The 17,195-nt window shown below is 33.2% G+C and overlaps 1 protein-coding gene across 4 annotated transcripts; it reads left to right on the forward strand.

The window, feature by feature from the left end:
- The first annotated feature begins 447 nt into the window (after positions 1 to 447).
- On the forward strand, positions 448 to 9,493 carry LOC110719862 (protein RFT1 homolog). Of its 4 annotated transcripts, none has more exons than XM_021898842.1 (16): positions 448 to 635; positions 726 to 805; positions 1,534 to 1,628; positions 2,237 to 2,397; positions 3,304 to 3,455; positions 3,724 to 3,842; positions 4,315 to 4,478; positions 4,625 to 4,699; positions 5,972 to 6,043; positions 6,605 to 6,742; positions 6,857 to 7,012; positions 7,505 to 7,557; positions 7,673 to 7,851; positions 8,584 to 8,675; positions 8,758 to 8,912; positions 9,068 to 9,493. In XM_021898842.1, exons 1-14 carry the CDS (start codon positions 569 to 571, stop codon positions 8,642 to 8,644), a joined length of 1,572 nt encoding a protein of 523 aa, XP_021754534.1. In that variant the 5' UTR covers positions 448 to 568; the 3' UTR covers positions 8,645 to 8,675; positions 8,758 to 8,912; positions 9,068 to 9,493. The 4 variants fall into 4 exon arrangements, with proteins under 4 accessions (XP_021754534.1, XP_021754537.1, XP_021754536.1 ...); XM_021898845.1 differs by having other exon boundaries at positions 8,758 to 8,882; XM_021898844.1 differs by having other exon boundaries at positions 8,844 to 8,912.
- Positions 9,494 to 17,195: the final 7,702 nt, after the last annotated feature.

A 17,195-nucleotide genomic window follows, 5' to 3' on the forward strand; every position in this document is an offset into this window, starting at 1 on the left:
AGTAGGTGATATTCATTACATATGCAACTAAATGATCTACATTAGCGGTTTAATTTGTCACCGTTAGAACTTAGAACTACTCCATCTACTGAATTTTGTTAATAGGACTTGGACTCGAGTGTTGCAAATAATGTTTTGAATTTACCATAATGTAGACCACTTGTCGTTGATTGCATTGATGATTAGTAAGCGTTCAATAGACTCATTTATCAATAACCATTTAGACATCTAATACGAAATCATCATATAACATAACATAATTCAATTATAATTAACATGTATAACTTGCGTTTAATATAGACACAAACCAATATGGCTAGAGACTTCCCTGTACCCCTTATACAAACTCAAAAAGTTAAAATCGGTGACTACATGATACTATTCTCACCGTGTTATTTTTAAGTGTTACACTTACCAAAATCGGAATACCAAAGGCATCTCGTTCCCCCTCGGCCCTCGCCCGTTGGCCTTTGGGTTTTGACTCACTGGTTCTCCAAACACTCGGGATCTCTAACTCCTTTTTTTCTCTTGTCTTCAACATTCTTTCTGTAATAGATCACAATTCACAATGGTACAACCTCAGAGCAACAATGGCGACGCAGCTAATTTTTCTCGCACATTCAAGTATCTCATGGGTTAGTTAATTTCTCGAAATTCATCTCAATTACTACTTTGATCTCAACTTTTTATGCAATTTTAGTTACCCTTTTGCTTTCTCTCTTCAGCGACGCAATTTTTGTCAAGGGGCATACCTTTTATCTTCAATACTTGGATAATTAGGCATCTTACTGCAACCGATTATGCTGTAAGAATAATTAAATTCTCTTTTTAATACTATATTAATTTGTTTTCTGCATATTTTGATGATTTTCTGAGCAATAATTTTAGCTGCATTTCTTAATTTTTCAATTGATTGATCCTGATGTTGTTGGAGTAAAATGTACTCCGTATTTTTTTTTTCTGGGTTGTGTATTGCCTTTAGGAAAGAGTGAGTGCAATCAAATCCAGAGATAGATGTTAATTTGTTTTTATTTTGGTGTATGAAGAGCAGTAAAAGGCACTGATGTAGATGGGATTTGATTCGAGTTCTTGGGTACCAACCTCCAAGACTTTAATCAACTACGCTAGTTGGCACCCACGGTTGATGCTAATCTGTGATTTTGATTTTGAATCTTTTTTAGTGTTCCTTAATTGTTAATCGTACTAGGTTAGAATGCATGGAAAGAATTCTCTTTACTTAATTGAGTGAAGTTGAGAGTGTTACATTAATCCAACATAAAGAAGGTTTTTTTTAACAGAATTTAGTGAAATCATGTTATAATCTTAATTTTGAGAGGTTGCTACCAATGTGGTTACTAAAAAAATTTAGTGAAATATTTTCGGATTGGCAAAGTATTGCGCATATGTGACTATTATGGTCCTTGATAGTTTAGAGTTTGTGTCTTTATGATCTTCTTCCTGTCCTTGTACTAGGACTTTTTTACTGGAAATCTCTTCAGATTATATATTGTTTTTTTCATGTAAAAAATGCAGCTTTATGCAGTGCAATTTCATCTGTTTGTTACTTGCATACTGTTTGTCAGTCGAGAAGGATTCAGGCGAGCATGCATGCGGGCAGAAATTAAGAGGTGTTTCTCTTGCACTCTTCCATTTGAACAACTCTATTAAGGTCTTTTTGTGTTCACCTAATTTTCAATTATTTCAAGTAAAATAAATTCAAGTTCATATATAGGTTAATAAGCTTAAAGAAGATACATTCAGGAAAACTTAGTCTAAATAAGATGTATTAAGAGCTATCTAAGTTTCATTTGTAACTAAAATAAGTTTTGATAATTGTAAATAAGTTTAGCTAAATATAGATTAGTTTAGATAATGAAATTAGGTGAATTGAATGCACCTTAGTGATTCTAGTATGACTTTTGTAAATTGTGGATCAATTTTCTATATGATATTGCTGATTTTGTGCTCTCTATATGAAAAGGTTTGTGTCCTTGCATTGAAATTTTGAGTGCTTGCTCTATATATTTCTTGTAGATTAATTTTCATAACTAATAATGGAAGTGAAGAATGTTGACTATCCAAAGAATCACCAAAAATACTATCTCTTTGTACTTGGAACTAGTAATGTATAGGATTTATGGAGGAAATAGCACATTTTCTAGTTGCTACTTGCCTTTATGCATCTAATTAGTTTAGGGATGTAAAATCCAGTGAAAGTTTAACATGTTTGATGCAGTGATGATGCTTCAGCGGGTGAATATGCATCAAAGATATTGAAAGTAGCCTGGCTGTCTCTTCCACTTGGAGTAATAATTACAGTGATAGCATGTGCATTTGTCTTCTGGTGGCAAAATTTGAGCTATTCCAGCCCTTATGGGCAGGCTACATTATTGAATGGTAATCTACTGATCTTCCTACCTAAAAATGTTTTTAGAGTTTGTTTCCTTAGCACTTAGCTCTAAAGGCTCCTTTAGTTGTATACATATATATATATATATATGCCTAGAAGAGATTAATGATCTTTAATGTTGTGGGCTTGTTGCATCTCTCTCTCTCTCTCTCTCTCTCTCTCTCTCTCTCTCTCTCTCTCTCTAGTTATGTATGTGTTCTGTTACTGCCAATCAACTTTCCTTCTATCCACACCCTTTCCCTAATCCCCTTTAACCTTATTGTCATTGTTTGGGTTTAAGATTACCCCACACAACTACAAGATACCAATCTTTCAGATAAATCAGTAAAGACTAATTTATCAGGATTTCCTAGTAGTTGGGGCTTGGGAAATTTCTTTCGTTTAAACTACTAGGGACAGGAAATGTTTCACCTGCTGCTTTCAGATGTTCTGGTGACTTCTCACTTGAAGCTTGTGTGATGTCTATGTTTCTTTTCTTTTGTTAAGTTGTGTTTTCTTTTTTTTTTTTTTTTTTTTTTCCTTTCTTTATTTAGGGAGATGGAGAGTGCGGGAGAGGGAGTGTAGAAGTGATACTATAAATGCACTTATCAGATTGTGTTGACCATGTTAGTTTCAACTAGCCCAACTTCACAATGTAGTAATTTCTGTAAAGTTGAATCACATTGGAATTTTGAGTTCTGTGAAATGCATTTAAATTGTTGTTTTATCTGATTTCCATTGACATACATGCAAAGTATTTTCCTCACCCATCAATTACTATTTTAATGGTCGATAAAGATGGTTGTTATGAGATAAATTTTTAATCGTGGAAGTTATAAACCCAACCACTTAACTTTTGCTTCATCCATGGAACTTTAAATTCCCTTAACCGCTAGCTGTTTTTGGCATTGCAGGCTTTGCGTGCTTATTGGAGCTTGTAGCAGAACCATTTTACATTCTTGCTCAGTATATGTTTTCTCTCAAATTGCGGATGTTGGTTGAAAGTGCTGCAACACTTTCTCGGTGTATAACAACATATGCCCTTATAGTTGGAAGCAGTGGCATGGTAAGCCGTTGAACAGGACTAAGCTTGAGATACTGTTACATACTAGAGCCCTCTTTTCATTTTTGACAATTTTACCTGCGAAGCCTTGCAATAATTAAGTGTCACAACTAAGTCAAGAATTCCCAGCATAATTAATGTTGAATCCCGTTTCTGTCATGGGTGATATTGTTTTATTTATTTTAGGATATTTTTTAATCGTTAAATATTCCATGATAAAAATATGTTTTGATTCTGTTGGTATCGTAATAAAATCAGTTGTACCTTGCAGGAAAAGGCAATTGTGTTTGCTTTATCACAAGTTTCATATGGGGGTTGCGTGTTTTTGGGTTATTGGGGCTACTTTGTCTTTTATCATAAATTGCAAGGTTCAAAGCTTTTTCCTTTCAGGTAATCATACTATTCTATATATGCAAGCTATGATCTTATTACATCTAAGAGCTTCATTGTTGAGTTTGAAGACCTGCACTAGAGATTTATCCATTGTAAGCAAATGTATGGCTGCTCATCTTGACCTAAGGTTTAGCTTGCATGTAATTTGGTTAGTATCATGGACATTTTGTGTTCACACCACAATTTGACTATATTAGCATGCAACTAGATCAATGATTTGCTGGGACTACAGGAGAATCTTAATGCTGAATTATTGTGTATATGCTTACCTGTAACTTTAGCAAATTCCATTTTTTTTGGGTATCTACACGACATAAGCTCTGTCTACAAGATCCTTTTTTCTTTCTGATTTTATAAAATACTGTAAGTACATTGAGAAACTCTTTGCCTTTGTGTCAGGTTGAAAACTGGTTTTACCATCTCACATTTGCTTATCATTCATTGACATTCTTTATTCCTTTTTTCTCAGAATAGGTGCTATGATGAGCTACGACAAGCCACTATTGAAGATGTGTACAGTGTTTACTCTTCAGTCAGTTCAAAAACTGATTCTTCAAGAAGGAGAAAAGATGGTACTTGTGTGGTTTGACACTCCATATAATCAAGCTGTATATGGACTAATTGATAAGCTAGGTGATTCGTCTGTCAACCTCTTGTTCCTCGAATAGCAATCTTTTATTTGGCTTTAAACTATTAACTAGCTAGACACATTCTTGTGATGTACTGACAAAGTTTGTAGGGCTTAGTTGCTTACTCTGTCTACTAATTCTACGTGTCAGGTAGTTTGGTGGTGAGAATGGTATTTCTTCCTTTTGAAGAAAGCTCATATGCCATATTTGCAAGGTCTGCTTCAGGTCAAGTTCTTTTAATCATCATCTCATCTATTTATTCTCTTTTGCTGTAAAGCTATATAATTTTGTTCACAGTGGAAATTAAATAATGAGCATGCTAGCATAATAATGTTATTTAATGCAATGTATAAAAAGGTTCATTGGTTCAAGGTGCACCAAGGCAATTGGGATTTCCCTACACCATAGGTGTGCCTCATGAAGTGAGGCGCAGTTAATAAATGTTTAAAATTTTGTGAAAAAAGGCTGTGCCTTATTGCACCTAGGTGCATTCAAATTTGCTTCGTCTAGACTAAAAAAAGTGTAAGATCCATATCGCCTTGCGTCTCAGTGCCTCAGGCATGCTTTTACAACACTAATTAGAAGTGATTGCTCATATCTGCAATTGTCTTTCTCCCAGAAAATTTTGAGGGTGTTACTTCCAGGGCCCTTTCTTTGGAAAAAAGTTTAGATTGTTACTCTAAGAGTCTTATAAGTCTAAAATATGACCCTTGTGAACTCTGAGACTATATTATGCTTTAAAAGTAGTTTTAGCATTTATCAAGTTCCTGAATAGATACTTTTGCCTTATTTTTAAATTATGGTTGGGTAACATCTAATAAGTTGTGCCTTTTCCTGATGAACTCATTCATAATTTGTAAATTAGCCTCACTCCCAACTTATTGGAAATTTCTCGATAGATAATGGCACCAAACTCTTTTGCTCCATCTTATGCTTTTTGTCAAAGCCTTTGTCCTCTTTCTCTCTACTTCCCCCCCCCCCCCTTTTTTTCTTTTGAAAACAAAGGACATTTTGGGATAAAATTAGGCACTACAGATGGGAAATCTCGAAGAAAAATAACTTTACAGTAACAGGCATGCATTGAAAGGTTAGTGGCTTAGTGGAGTAGTCACTCAACGTTTGGAAACTTGTCTGGTTTTTTTTTTTCTTTTTTTGTGCAAATGTCAATTTAAAGTAAAAAAGATTGGAGCAAAGACTAGTACATTTGATGCATATTGAGATCGCTTATTGTTACAAGCTGTTTTTATGGTCATTCTAGGTTAGATTTGTTGTTGTCTCCTTGGCTTTCCTCTATCTGTCTCTCCATCCTTGTTGCTATTGGGATCAAGAGGAGTTGGGGCTGAGCTCTTAGGGAATACGCTTACCTAAGTGATTTAATGTTTTTGTTTGCCTTTTGAACCTTTTCTTCTCATTTACGACAGTATGTGAAGGCTACATTGCATTGTGGCCAAAATCCAGCTCAAAGTTTTTATTAAATTGCTGTATATCAATCTGCAGAAGATTCTAAAGATAGAAGGAAGGATCTAGGACGCCGCCTCACAGAAGCCTTAAAGCTTGTAATGCTTATTGGTATGTCTTCCTAAGTAGTTGTATAATTAATATTTTTGTAATTTTCTTCAATCTGAAGAATCATTTAAAAATAATTGGACTGTGAAGTCCATATTTTTTTTAACTTGGCTGTTGTTACATCTCCAAATTTGTATACACGAGATGTGCCGGTGTAGTGTTCACTCTGTTCAGTGCTAGTCATGTTTCTGCATGCTTGGTATCATGGTATGCTATGTCTAGCTGTTCTGGCATCTGAGTTCTGCAAACATGTGCAACTAATGGAGTACTTCTTTAATAGAGCCAATTTAGTCTGCCCCAATGCGTTCTTCATTTTTGTAAAAATTTGCATGTTTGAGGTATTTTCTTTATCTAAATCAACGAGTATTCTTCCCTCAATATTGTGATTTTTATTGTGATTTTTATCTATAAGATTTGGACAGAGTGACCTATTGTCCTCTTTTAATTATTCTTTGTTATCGCAGATGTTATTCTCTATTGAGAATCAGAAGTATTATACTAAATATAGTCTTATGACTGTCTTCTCGGTTCATTTGAAACTGTCTGTTTTAATTATAATCGCAGGTCTTATTTTTATGGCTTTTGGACCAAGCTACTCTTATTCTCTCTTGAGATTGTTGTATGGACAAAAATGGAGCGACGGAGAAGCTTCAACTGCTCTCAGATACTACTGCTTGTACATTACAGTTCTGGCAATGAATGGTTTGTGATATATTCTAACCATGTAATTTTGACTATATCCAATGAAAGTTAGAATATGAGCAATATATGTTCTTTTGATTGTGATTTGAATGTTCAATGTATTCTTTGTATCAGGAACATCAGAAGCTTTTCTGCATGCTGTTGCTGATGAGAACCAACTGAAGCGCTCTAATAAGTCATTGGTTGTGTTCTCACTGATCTATGTTATTCTGAATATCTTGCTAGTACAATCAGCTGGTGCACTTGGCTTAATCTTTGCAAATGCCACAAGTATCCTTATCTGTGGTCACTTTTTTCTGCCATATTCCTTGTAATTGATTTTTTTTTTCTCCAATACAACCACCCCGCTATATTTATCCCACTAAGACAGGGTCTTATAGGGATGTCTTCATGTATGTAGGATATCCCTAAACAGTTCAACCACCATGCTAATATGCACTTATACATGCATGTACATGACTAATGAGAAAATCATAACGAATAAAAGCACTTCCCCCCCCCCCCCTTCCTCAAAAAAAAAAAAAAAAAGAAAAAAAAAAAAAAAAAAAAAAAGCACCAAAACATCCCTATTTATGAAAGAGTCCGTCTCAGGTTCTGTCATCAAATTCATGTACTATTATTTTACTTTCATGCCTTATGGCTGTGGAATCAGGATTGAGACAAATCGACCTGATTTTTGTAGAAAAGCTTCTCTCTAGGTAGTAAAGGCTGTTATTGTCCTCATTTCTATATTCCCCTGTTTTTTCCTTGACTATAATGAAGATATGTCACTGCGGATAGCATATTCTGCTGTATTTATCAAGCAGTACTTCCAGGTATGTCCTGTATTTTGACTCCAATCCTGGCCAAATATTTTGTGATGTAGATGTGTGGCAAGTCCAATATTGGAGATATGTCTTCTTGTATTATTAACCTCTGTCTTGTACACAGGGCTCGTCATCGTTTTCATTTCGTAGCTGTTTGCCTTCTGGTTGGATAGTGCTGCTATTATCTTCAGCGGTTACTCTGTTATCTGAGAAGATATTTCTGGACAGGGATAACTTCTTGACTACATTTTTGCCCCACTTTTCTGTCGGGTTAACTTGTTTCTGTGTTTCAGCTTTTGTCATGTAAGTCTCATATCTTCTTTCTTTCCAAGGGTTCTGACCTCCAACACCCCCCTCAAAAAAAAAAAAAAAAAAAAAAAAAAACATGCACACCACACACACACATACAAACGCCTAAGAACATGTTTTGAATTGGAAGAATAAATTAGGAGCTGAATTGGAATAATTCGAGGGCTATAATTATGGGATAATGAGGAAGTAATGATGGATTTTTCGGACATGGTGAAGGAACTTATGTTATCTATGTGGAAGTAAATTATTAGTTTATTACAGTAGGGGTTAGGAGATCCTATTCACCCTGTTAGAGATTGATCCATTCCTCCATTATTAATTTACACAATAATTACTTCCCTTAGTTATTTCCACAATTAATAGACCCCTTTTTTCCTCATTCCAAGTATGTTGTATGATTTTAGAAGACAAGAAATCCTCTTCCGCTGTTTGCTGTTCCCAAGCTTTTGCATTAAATTCGTGTCCCTTGCTCCCTCCCAACCTGAGTAATATGGTATCTGCTGCTGCAAAGTCTGCCTTTTGGATTTTGTTAAATGATGTAGTTGTATTGTTATATTGCGTTTTCCTGAATTGAATTTAGTGGCAGACTGGCAGGGTAATATTTGCTGGCTTATGATATTGCTCAAACATGAATTCTCTTCATGCAAGTTGTTTAGTGTTAAATTCTAGTCAGTATTAATTATACAAGTACTATGTATTATGACTGGTTTTATGTACCGACAGATATCACAGTGAACGGGACTTTATTAACAAACTGATCCATATACGCCGTCATGCTGACTAGATAGTGCCAGCATTTTCTCCTGTGATTAAAGGTCTGTTGCTCTATTAATTATTCTTTCTCCTCATTCCCTAAATTGTGTTTTTGCATTCCTTTACCTCTTGTTTACTATGTAGTGTTTTGGGATGGATGCGAGAGAAATGGAGTGCCTTTTGAGTTTGTTGAACTCTTGCAAATTGTTGACTGGTATCTACTTATGCAGTAGGAGCTTTATCGACCAATTGGCAGATTCTTGTCCAGGGTTCGACCAATTAGCAGATTCTTGTCCAGGGTAAATTTGTTCACTCTCCCCTTTATTTGATTGTTTTGTAACTGCAACTTGATCATCATTCATTGTCAAGATCCAGCATGTATATGTTTTACTTTGGCTCATATTTGTAAATTGTAATGGTCTTTATTCTTACTATTTTCCTCTTATGTTTACAGTTCTCTCTTTCTCTCTGTATCCATCTTCTGAACTTTGGGGAGTTGCATTGGGTAGCCTTCAGCTAGTGTTACTACCTGTTTACAGCTTTTCCTGCACAGCTCTCGTGGTGGTGGAAAATCCTGTTGCCATTGCATAATCTTAGCAGTGGTTGGTTGGTCCGAGGAACATGAACTTGCTGTCGGAGAAGATTAAGTGGAGCTGATTAATCCGTTTTCATCTATATAAAGGATCTCTTGAATGAACTGATAGTGTTTCTTGTGGAATTGAATTGTATTGTAAAATCTCAGGCTGAACGACACTGTACAAGTTCAATATAGATGAGTTCTTACACTATAAACTACAGAGAGATACTTTAATGGTTTTTTGTATACTTTGACCTAGCTACATCAATTCAATGGTAGAAATTTAGTGTTTGATATTGCTCTCGAAGATCTTTACCTTAGTATTGAAACTGTATTTCTAGTACTATTGATGGCTTGAAGCCATTTTTATGCAGTTATTGTTGTTGCAGGAAATATGTCTATGGGCCGTATGGTTCAGCAACTAACCTGACTGAGTTATATATGTTGTTCCACTTTAATATTAGTGGGCTAGAAATATGCTGACAAATAAATAAAGTATTGGGCTTGCTTAAAAATCTGATTGTATATATCAAAAGCTTATTCAAAATTCTCATTACAGTAGGTTTTTACATCAGCAATATATCAGTAGACAATGACATGAATGTTAACGTAAGTTTTGCAACTATCAAATGTTCGAACCCTGTCTATAAGTTGGTTAAAGTCTTGGAGTGGTGTATGAGACCTCCAATCATGCCGAAACCAAATACTTAAATTAAAAAAAAAAAAAAAGGCCAGCCTTTCTTTAAGATTCCATATTTGGGGCATTTATATCCTGAGTTGTTTATTAATACGTACTTATTAAATCTCAGTTTGTTTACACCCAAAAAAATGTACTCTTTTTCGGTCAACCTTTTCGAAAGTAGAAAAATGTAGATCGAGGTGGGAAGATCAAAACTTACCACGTAAAAGACATTACAAGCATTATTATTGGGTGGAATCACTTGGTCAATTTGCAACCCTTTTTGGTGCAATCTGCAATTGCACAAAAAATTGAATATCTCTTGGAATGAACATATACACGGGTAACACACAACACAACTACCTTCTTTTATTTTGGGTAACCTTACAAAATTGGTAGTAAGTAGAACTTATCCAAATCCAAGTATGATTTATCTAGAATTTGCTGGTTGTTATTTAACCATACAAAAATTCACCTACTTTTTTCTTGTTTCACATGATATTAGTTTTTTGCAACTTGACTTTTTCATTTAAATCATCTTGCATCATCATTGCCACATATAACGATATACATATAGATTTAGATATGGATTTTGGTACACGAGTAATGTGTAACATTGTATATTCTTTGCTAGTCCTTTTCAGAATTTTCTGAAATCAGCTCAAGTTCTACTTTTGAGATCCAAGATCTCTCACTTGAATAAAGTTCATTTTATTGTGTGGTGTCATTTGTAAATACATTAGTTCAATACTTGATCCTTTTCCCACTTGTGTATTTTATATATTTTTTTTCTCGTATAACTTTGGTTCCCTTATCTATTTCGGATAATGTAGTAATCCATATACTTGAAATATTTGTTACTTTATTTATCCAAAATTAATTGTTACTTCACTTTAGATGTCTACATTAAAAGTAATTAGCATTTTTGATAGTCACAAACCTCAAATTGTTATTAGCTAAATTGTTATGTAGCAACAAATCTAAATTTTTATCTTAAATTGATCATTACATTGTCTCAAAGAATAAAATAGAATCTATGGAAGTAAATATTCAGGGACAAAAATTATAATTATAAAAGCATAAATTCTGCTTATTATTTTTTTATATATACTTATTTGAAAAAAAAAAGAAAAAACAATTTTCAATTTTCAATTTTTTTAAAGATTGACTTATACTCTGTATTATGAAACGAATGGGTGGTCATTATTTAATCCTTTAAAAATTAATTAGATTGCCCAAGACATTAAAATAGCTTCCTTTGAATTTTATTTTTCTTTAAAAAAATAAAGAATTGTGTGATTAAGAAGGAAATAAATACCCTTGTAAAAACAATGGTTTACCTTAATTACCTATGAATCTATGATAATAGCTTATATTGTTTAAGATACTTAGAAGACCTTGATTTATTTTAATGTAGGTCGTCTAAAGAAATTAATATATTTATATCATTATAAGAAAATTCTATTATAAACATTTAACATAAATCTGATTAAATTTCTATATTACATTGAACACCTCTTTACTAGATCTTATTCAGTTAAAGACAGTACAAAATATATATTAATATAGAATATCATACTACCTTTATTTTATACAAATTATACTCCGTATAGTACGACGTAATCCATGTATTTCTTAATATAAGACAAAGTTATGGATGTGTTTTCAAGTTAGTAGGCATGATCTACGGATGAGCATGTGTTTAATCTTGAAAACAAGCAAATCAAATTGATGTAAAATGCTAATCATCTTTTTGATGCATTATAAAAAAGCTAATTATTGCATGTGCTTTGAAGTAATTAGTCTCTCAAAATAGCATAATCTCTAGATTAGATCTTGTTAATTAAGGAAAGTTGGGCTAATTGCATTTGACTTAATTTTCATAATTACATTGTTTATGGCTGTCACTCATTTCAGGTTGTGGCGTCCGAAAACAGGTATTGGATAATGATGTCACCGATTAACAATCTTTCAAGCTTCAATGACGTGTTCAAGTTACCAATAATAGTAAAAGAAGAGTTATTATTAGGATAAAGAATCGTTTTCTTAGTGACGCTCTTTTGACTTTGTAATACAAATATATACAGTAAAATAAATTGACTTGTTTTCGTAATTACGTCTCGTACTTAAATTTTATGTTCCAAGTACATTGTAATAATTATGATCTCCCACAATATTGTACTATTATAGTCATTACATTAAAAAAATAAAAATAGAATTGAGGTAACTAAACAACTTAACAAGAAAAGTAGGACTATATTTAAGAGGCGAAGAAAATACTTATTGTCTAATGTTTGCAGTTTGCTAGCAATTTGACAAATACTATAAGTTATACGGAACATTCAATAATTCATTTCATACTTATTTTTTAGAATATTTAGTTGAACTTCTCTTAATGTATGAAGTGTATTAGAAATCGTAATAAAATGTCATTTTATTTAGGAATTGTTGGTTTCAATGGATTCATTACTAACACTCAATGAAGAAAAAGCAATATATAAATTATCCATGCATTTAAAGGAAGAAGTATAAATGAAGCTTATCAATAATGAAAATTTTTTAACATTTGAAGCTTATCAATATAATAACTTCATTTTACCCCAAAAAAATAAATAAATAAATAAATAAAAATTCCGTGCACTTTTTTTCCTTGTTTTTTCTAATAAAAAAAAATCCCATAATCTTTCACATAACTTCCTCTATAATCCTTAATAAAATAAAAATAAAAAATAAGAAAAACTTCTAACATTTTTAATCCTTCAAAACCATTAAATAAACATTTTTTTTAAAACAAATTTAACATTTCTTATATATATATATATATATATATATATATATATTTTTTTTTTACATAACATTTCTTATATTGTTCATATAAAGAGTAGACCTGACAAATGGGTCGTTCGGGTCAGGTACAGGTCGGGTCAATTTCGGATCGGGTCATTTTAAGTCAGTTAATATTCGGGTCAGGTACGGGTTGGGTTATTTCGGGTTTCAGGTATGGATCGGGTCAGGTAATGGGTCGAGTTCGGATTGGGTCAAGTATATTCGGGTTATATTCGGGTTGGGTCAAAATCAGGTCAGGTCATGTTCGGGTTGTTCCATTTAATTTGTGGATCTAGGTCAAATCAATAATTTTATATTTTATTATTGTTATAATAAGAACTATCAATTTGGTTTATGAGCGTGGCTACAGTTGAAGATGAACAATTTAAATTATTTTTGGCACCAGAAATTTTTAGTTCAATTATAAGGTAAATTCAATTTGGAACATGTCGAGTATTAGGTCTGTTCGGGTCAATTTCGGGTATCGGGTTTGTTCGGGTCAATTTCGGGTCGGGTCAACTTCGGGTCGGGTCAATTTGGGTGTCAGGTCAACTCTATTTTTGGGTTGGGTATAGGTCGAGTCGGGCCAATTTTGGGTTTCGAGTCATTTTCGGGTCATTATATTTGGGTCAATTTCGAGTCATGGGTCGGATCATCGGGTCTGGGTCAGGATTACCATATCTAATAAGAGAGCCCAGTTTATCTTCATGATAAACAAAAACCGTTTATCTAGTGGCATTTTTGTAAATAAATCAACAAAATATCCTAGTCAGCATGACATTAACGTAAATAAATCAACATTTATAAGACCCGTATTTGATAAAAGTTGTTGAATTATTTATGAAAATGTCACTGAATAAATACTTTTAGGGGTCGTTTGGTTGGATCATTTGGAATGGATTGGAATGGAGTTAGAATCCATTCCATCTATTTTTTTGTTTGGTTGAGTTTTTTTAGTAAGGAATCTCATTCCTAAGGGATTCTAGCTCTACCCTATACCTATGGAATCCCATACCCACCTTCCCCCCTAAGATTCACAATTCATTCTATTAATGAAGAATACAATCCATTCTAACATTAAACCAAACAACTTTAGGCTATTATGGGTTTTAAAATCCATACCTTTCTAGTACATATGAGATTCCATTCCAATATAATGAACCAAACACCCCCTTAAGTTTATTACAAAGATATACTTGTATTTTCTATCTCGTGCAAATGTACATTCTACTAGTCTAGTTCCAATAATTTAACAAGTTGATTATTTCCTGTATTAATGAATTGTCCAACGGCCTACAACGCGCTCCAGACGCCATTTACTTCCCTTCGATACCCTTACGCTATATTGCAGTTCCTATAATTTAGATCTTGGATTAAAGATTAAAGAATTTACTTAGATATTTGGTTTTCCCCACTAGTACTACTTAGTACTTTACGTAAGACTATTTTTTCTAATTATAATAATTAGATGAATTCTAAATCACTAATTAAATATACCTCCATGCATGTCATTAGGCGTACCACCTTCCTAGTACATATGTATGGTACTGATATTTGTAAACTTACAAAACATTTTACTACTACTAGTACCTTATGGTCGCTTTAATTCCGTATCATATTAAGGTCAAACTTTGGTGGTTTGTTTCTATTAAAGTACATAAGAGTGTGGTTTTTATGTACTTGTAATTTTACAAAAATATTTTTTCATATTATATATAGATGGTCAAAGGCGTGTGGTTGTGTAAATTTTGTCATATATAAGCAATTGACTGTGTTGTAACTAAGGTCCTACCATAGTTTACTCTATACGGAAAACGTCTATATATTGAGAATCATAAGGCCAATTGTTCCATGAACATCCTCATATATTGTAGACACTAATACTTTGTATAATCGAGTAGAACTTTTAAGGAACTAAAATCGAGAGAAGAGAGTGGTAGACAGGATCTCAAATCAATAGCACACCACCATTGACTATTGCCCACTAATAAGCAAAGAAATTTAAGTAAAATAAGCATGTACATGGAAAAAATTATATTATATTTATGATGTAATGCAATACATATTCTATGAATTTGGAATAAGATAATGGTACATATAGAACTAATAGGAGTATAAATTACAGAGTATATATACTATTCCCTCCGTCCCTTATATTTTGCCCTAATTGTCATTTATAGTAGTCCCTTATATTTTGTCCCAATTGCTAATTTATTTGACAAAATGCCTTAGGGACAATAAAAAAAACCCACTACCTAACATTTCTTAATAAAGTAGAAATTGGGGAAGGGGCAATATATTGGGGACAGAGGGAGAATATAGGATGGATTTTAGTCAACCAAACTTAACTTTATATGGAATTAAATAAGTCTACTTTTAAATACTCCCTTTGTCCCATAATACATGACACAGTCAAACATTACACACATGTCAATACAGTAGTTTGACTTTATTTTTATATAATTAAATACTAATGAAAATTATTTTAAAAATTATATTATGAAACTTTATATTAAAACCTATCGAATAACATATTTTATGATAAAATATATTTTTATTATATTAGTAAAAAATTATGGTCAAATCTAATGCATGAATAGTGAAAAAAGTCTAACGTCTTATGTATTATGGATCAGAAGGAGTAATATATAGTTGAAAGTTGATGAATTTCACCGACAAAAATTACAAATTTTATTCCACCGGGAAGAGGTTTTTCCATATACTACTCGTAGTATATTTTAATTTGACAGACAAAAGGGATTTTGCCCATTGCTCATTAGTCATTATAGTATATTTTTGTATGAAAGATATTTTGCTTTTTTCTTTTCGAGAAGCAAGTTGTCGACGTGTAATTATCATTTTCCAATACAATAAAATATAATATCAATTAATCCTGTAAATCTGTAATTCTAGTAAAGAAATAAATACACCGTATAATTGGTATAACACCGTATAAAGAAATAAATACACCGCATGTATTTACTTAGGCCTTATTTGGTTGACAACATAAAATGGGGGAAGTGAAAATTCATGAGATTTGATAAATTGAGGAGTTGTTTGGTTGACACACAAAAACAAAAATGAGGATTAATTCCCACAAAACAAGGGAAGTAAATTACCTATCCCCCCTAAGTCAATTAAAATTCATGGGATTTTTAAATTCCCATATTGCTAACCAAACAAATTTAGGAAATTTCTAAGAATTTTATTAGGAAAATAACTTCCCATGAAATGCAATTTCCTATGAAAATCTAATTCTCATGTCAACCAAACAAGACCTTAGTATAACACTGGTAGTAGTTAAATAATAATAATCGGCGGCACATTGGCTGTAGGCTACTAGGCTTTGAAATCTTGTGATTTTGCAAAATTCCACGATTCCTAGTTTTCAACGTGTGAACTGAAATACGATCATGTACATATACGATACTGTATACACTTACTATTTTGGTACGTCTTAATTACATTTGTGAACAATAAATTTTAGAATGTATTCCATGTGTCAAAAAAAAAAAAAAAAAAAAAAAAAATTGTATTCCATTCGTTATTCAATTTTTATACTTCCTCCATTTTTTTTAAAGCTAAACTTCCTCTTTTGAAAATCTCTTACAATTTATTGATTTAATAATATCTCTATCCGCTAATGTCCCCAATCTCTCTTACTTTATCATTTCTCACTCTTCCAATGGTCTTCACTCCCTCTCACACCACTTTACATTTCAATAAAATAATAACCTTATTTACCTCACTAACATCTTATTTTATTAAAACTTCTAAAACTCCGCACAATCCCAAGTTCCAAACTTTAGCTTTTAAAAATACCGGAGGGAGTACTATTTACATAATTACTTTAATCATATCTTTTAGTATATACTTTGTAGATTAAAAACAATACGGAGTGTCAGAGTAGTTGTTAAATTAGTCTCAATATATATATATTGTAAAGATATAAATAAGGAAAATTTCACTTTTGCTACCATCAAAACACATGTGTTTCACTTTTGCTACCCATTTAAATTTTATTTTTATTTTACTACCACCTAAAAGCACATTTGTTAAAATTTGCTACCAGTTAACGGAATTCGTTAGGGTTTCGTTAAGTTTATTCAAAAAAAATGTTTAAAAAAAAAAAAAAAACCCAGCCACCACCTTCAACCCGTCAGCCACCCTCCCCCCTCCCTTTCCTCCACCTACGCATCCCACCACCTTCAATTGCCAGCCAGCCCCCTCCTGTCAGCCACCCTCCCCCCCCCCCCCCCCCCCGTCGGCGCCCAAAGCGTCGCCCAGCACCGGTGACTCCAATCCCCTTCCCTTTCCTCCACCTACGCGGCCCACCTCCCTCCCTTATCCCCTTCTCGCTGCCCCAACCCCCACCCCAAAACCGGAAAACAACCCTCCCTCCCCATCCCCCCGATCGGAATTGGTCCCCCTTCCTCTTCCCCCACCCTGAATCGACCCCCCTCCCCTTCCCCCACCCAAAATTTCCACCCCTAACCCTTA

This window comes from Chenopodium quinoa, unplaced genomic scaffold, assembly GCF_001683475.1.
Source record: "Chenopodium quinoa cultivar QQ74 unplaced genomic scaffold, ASM168347v1, whole genome shotgun sequence".
Lineage (NCBI taxonomy): Eukaryota > Viridiplantae > Streptophyta > Magnoliopsida > Caryophyllales > Amaranthaceae > Chenopodium > Chenopodium quinoa.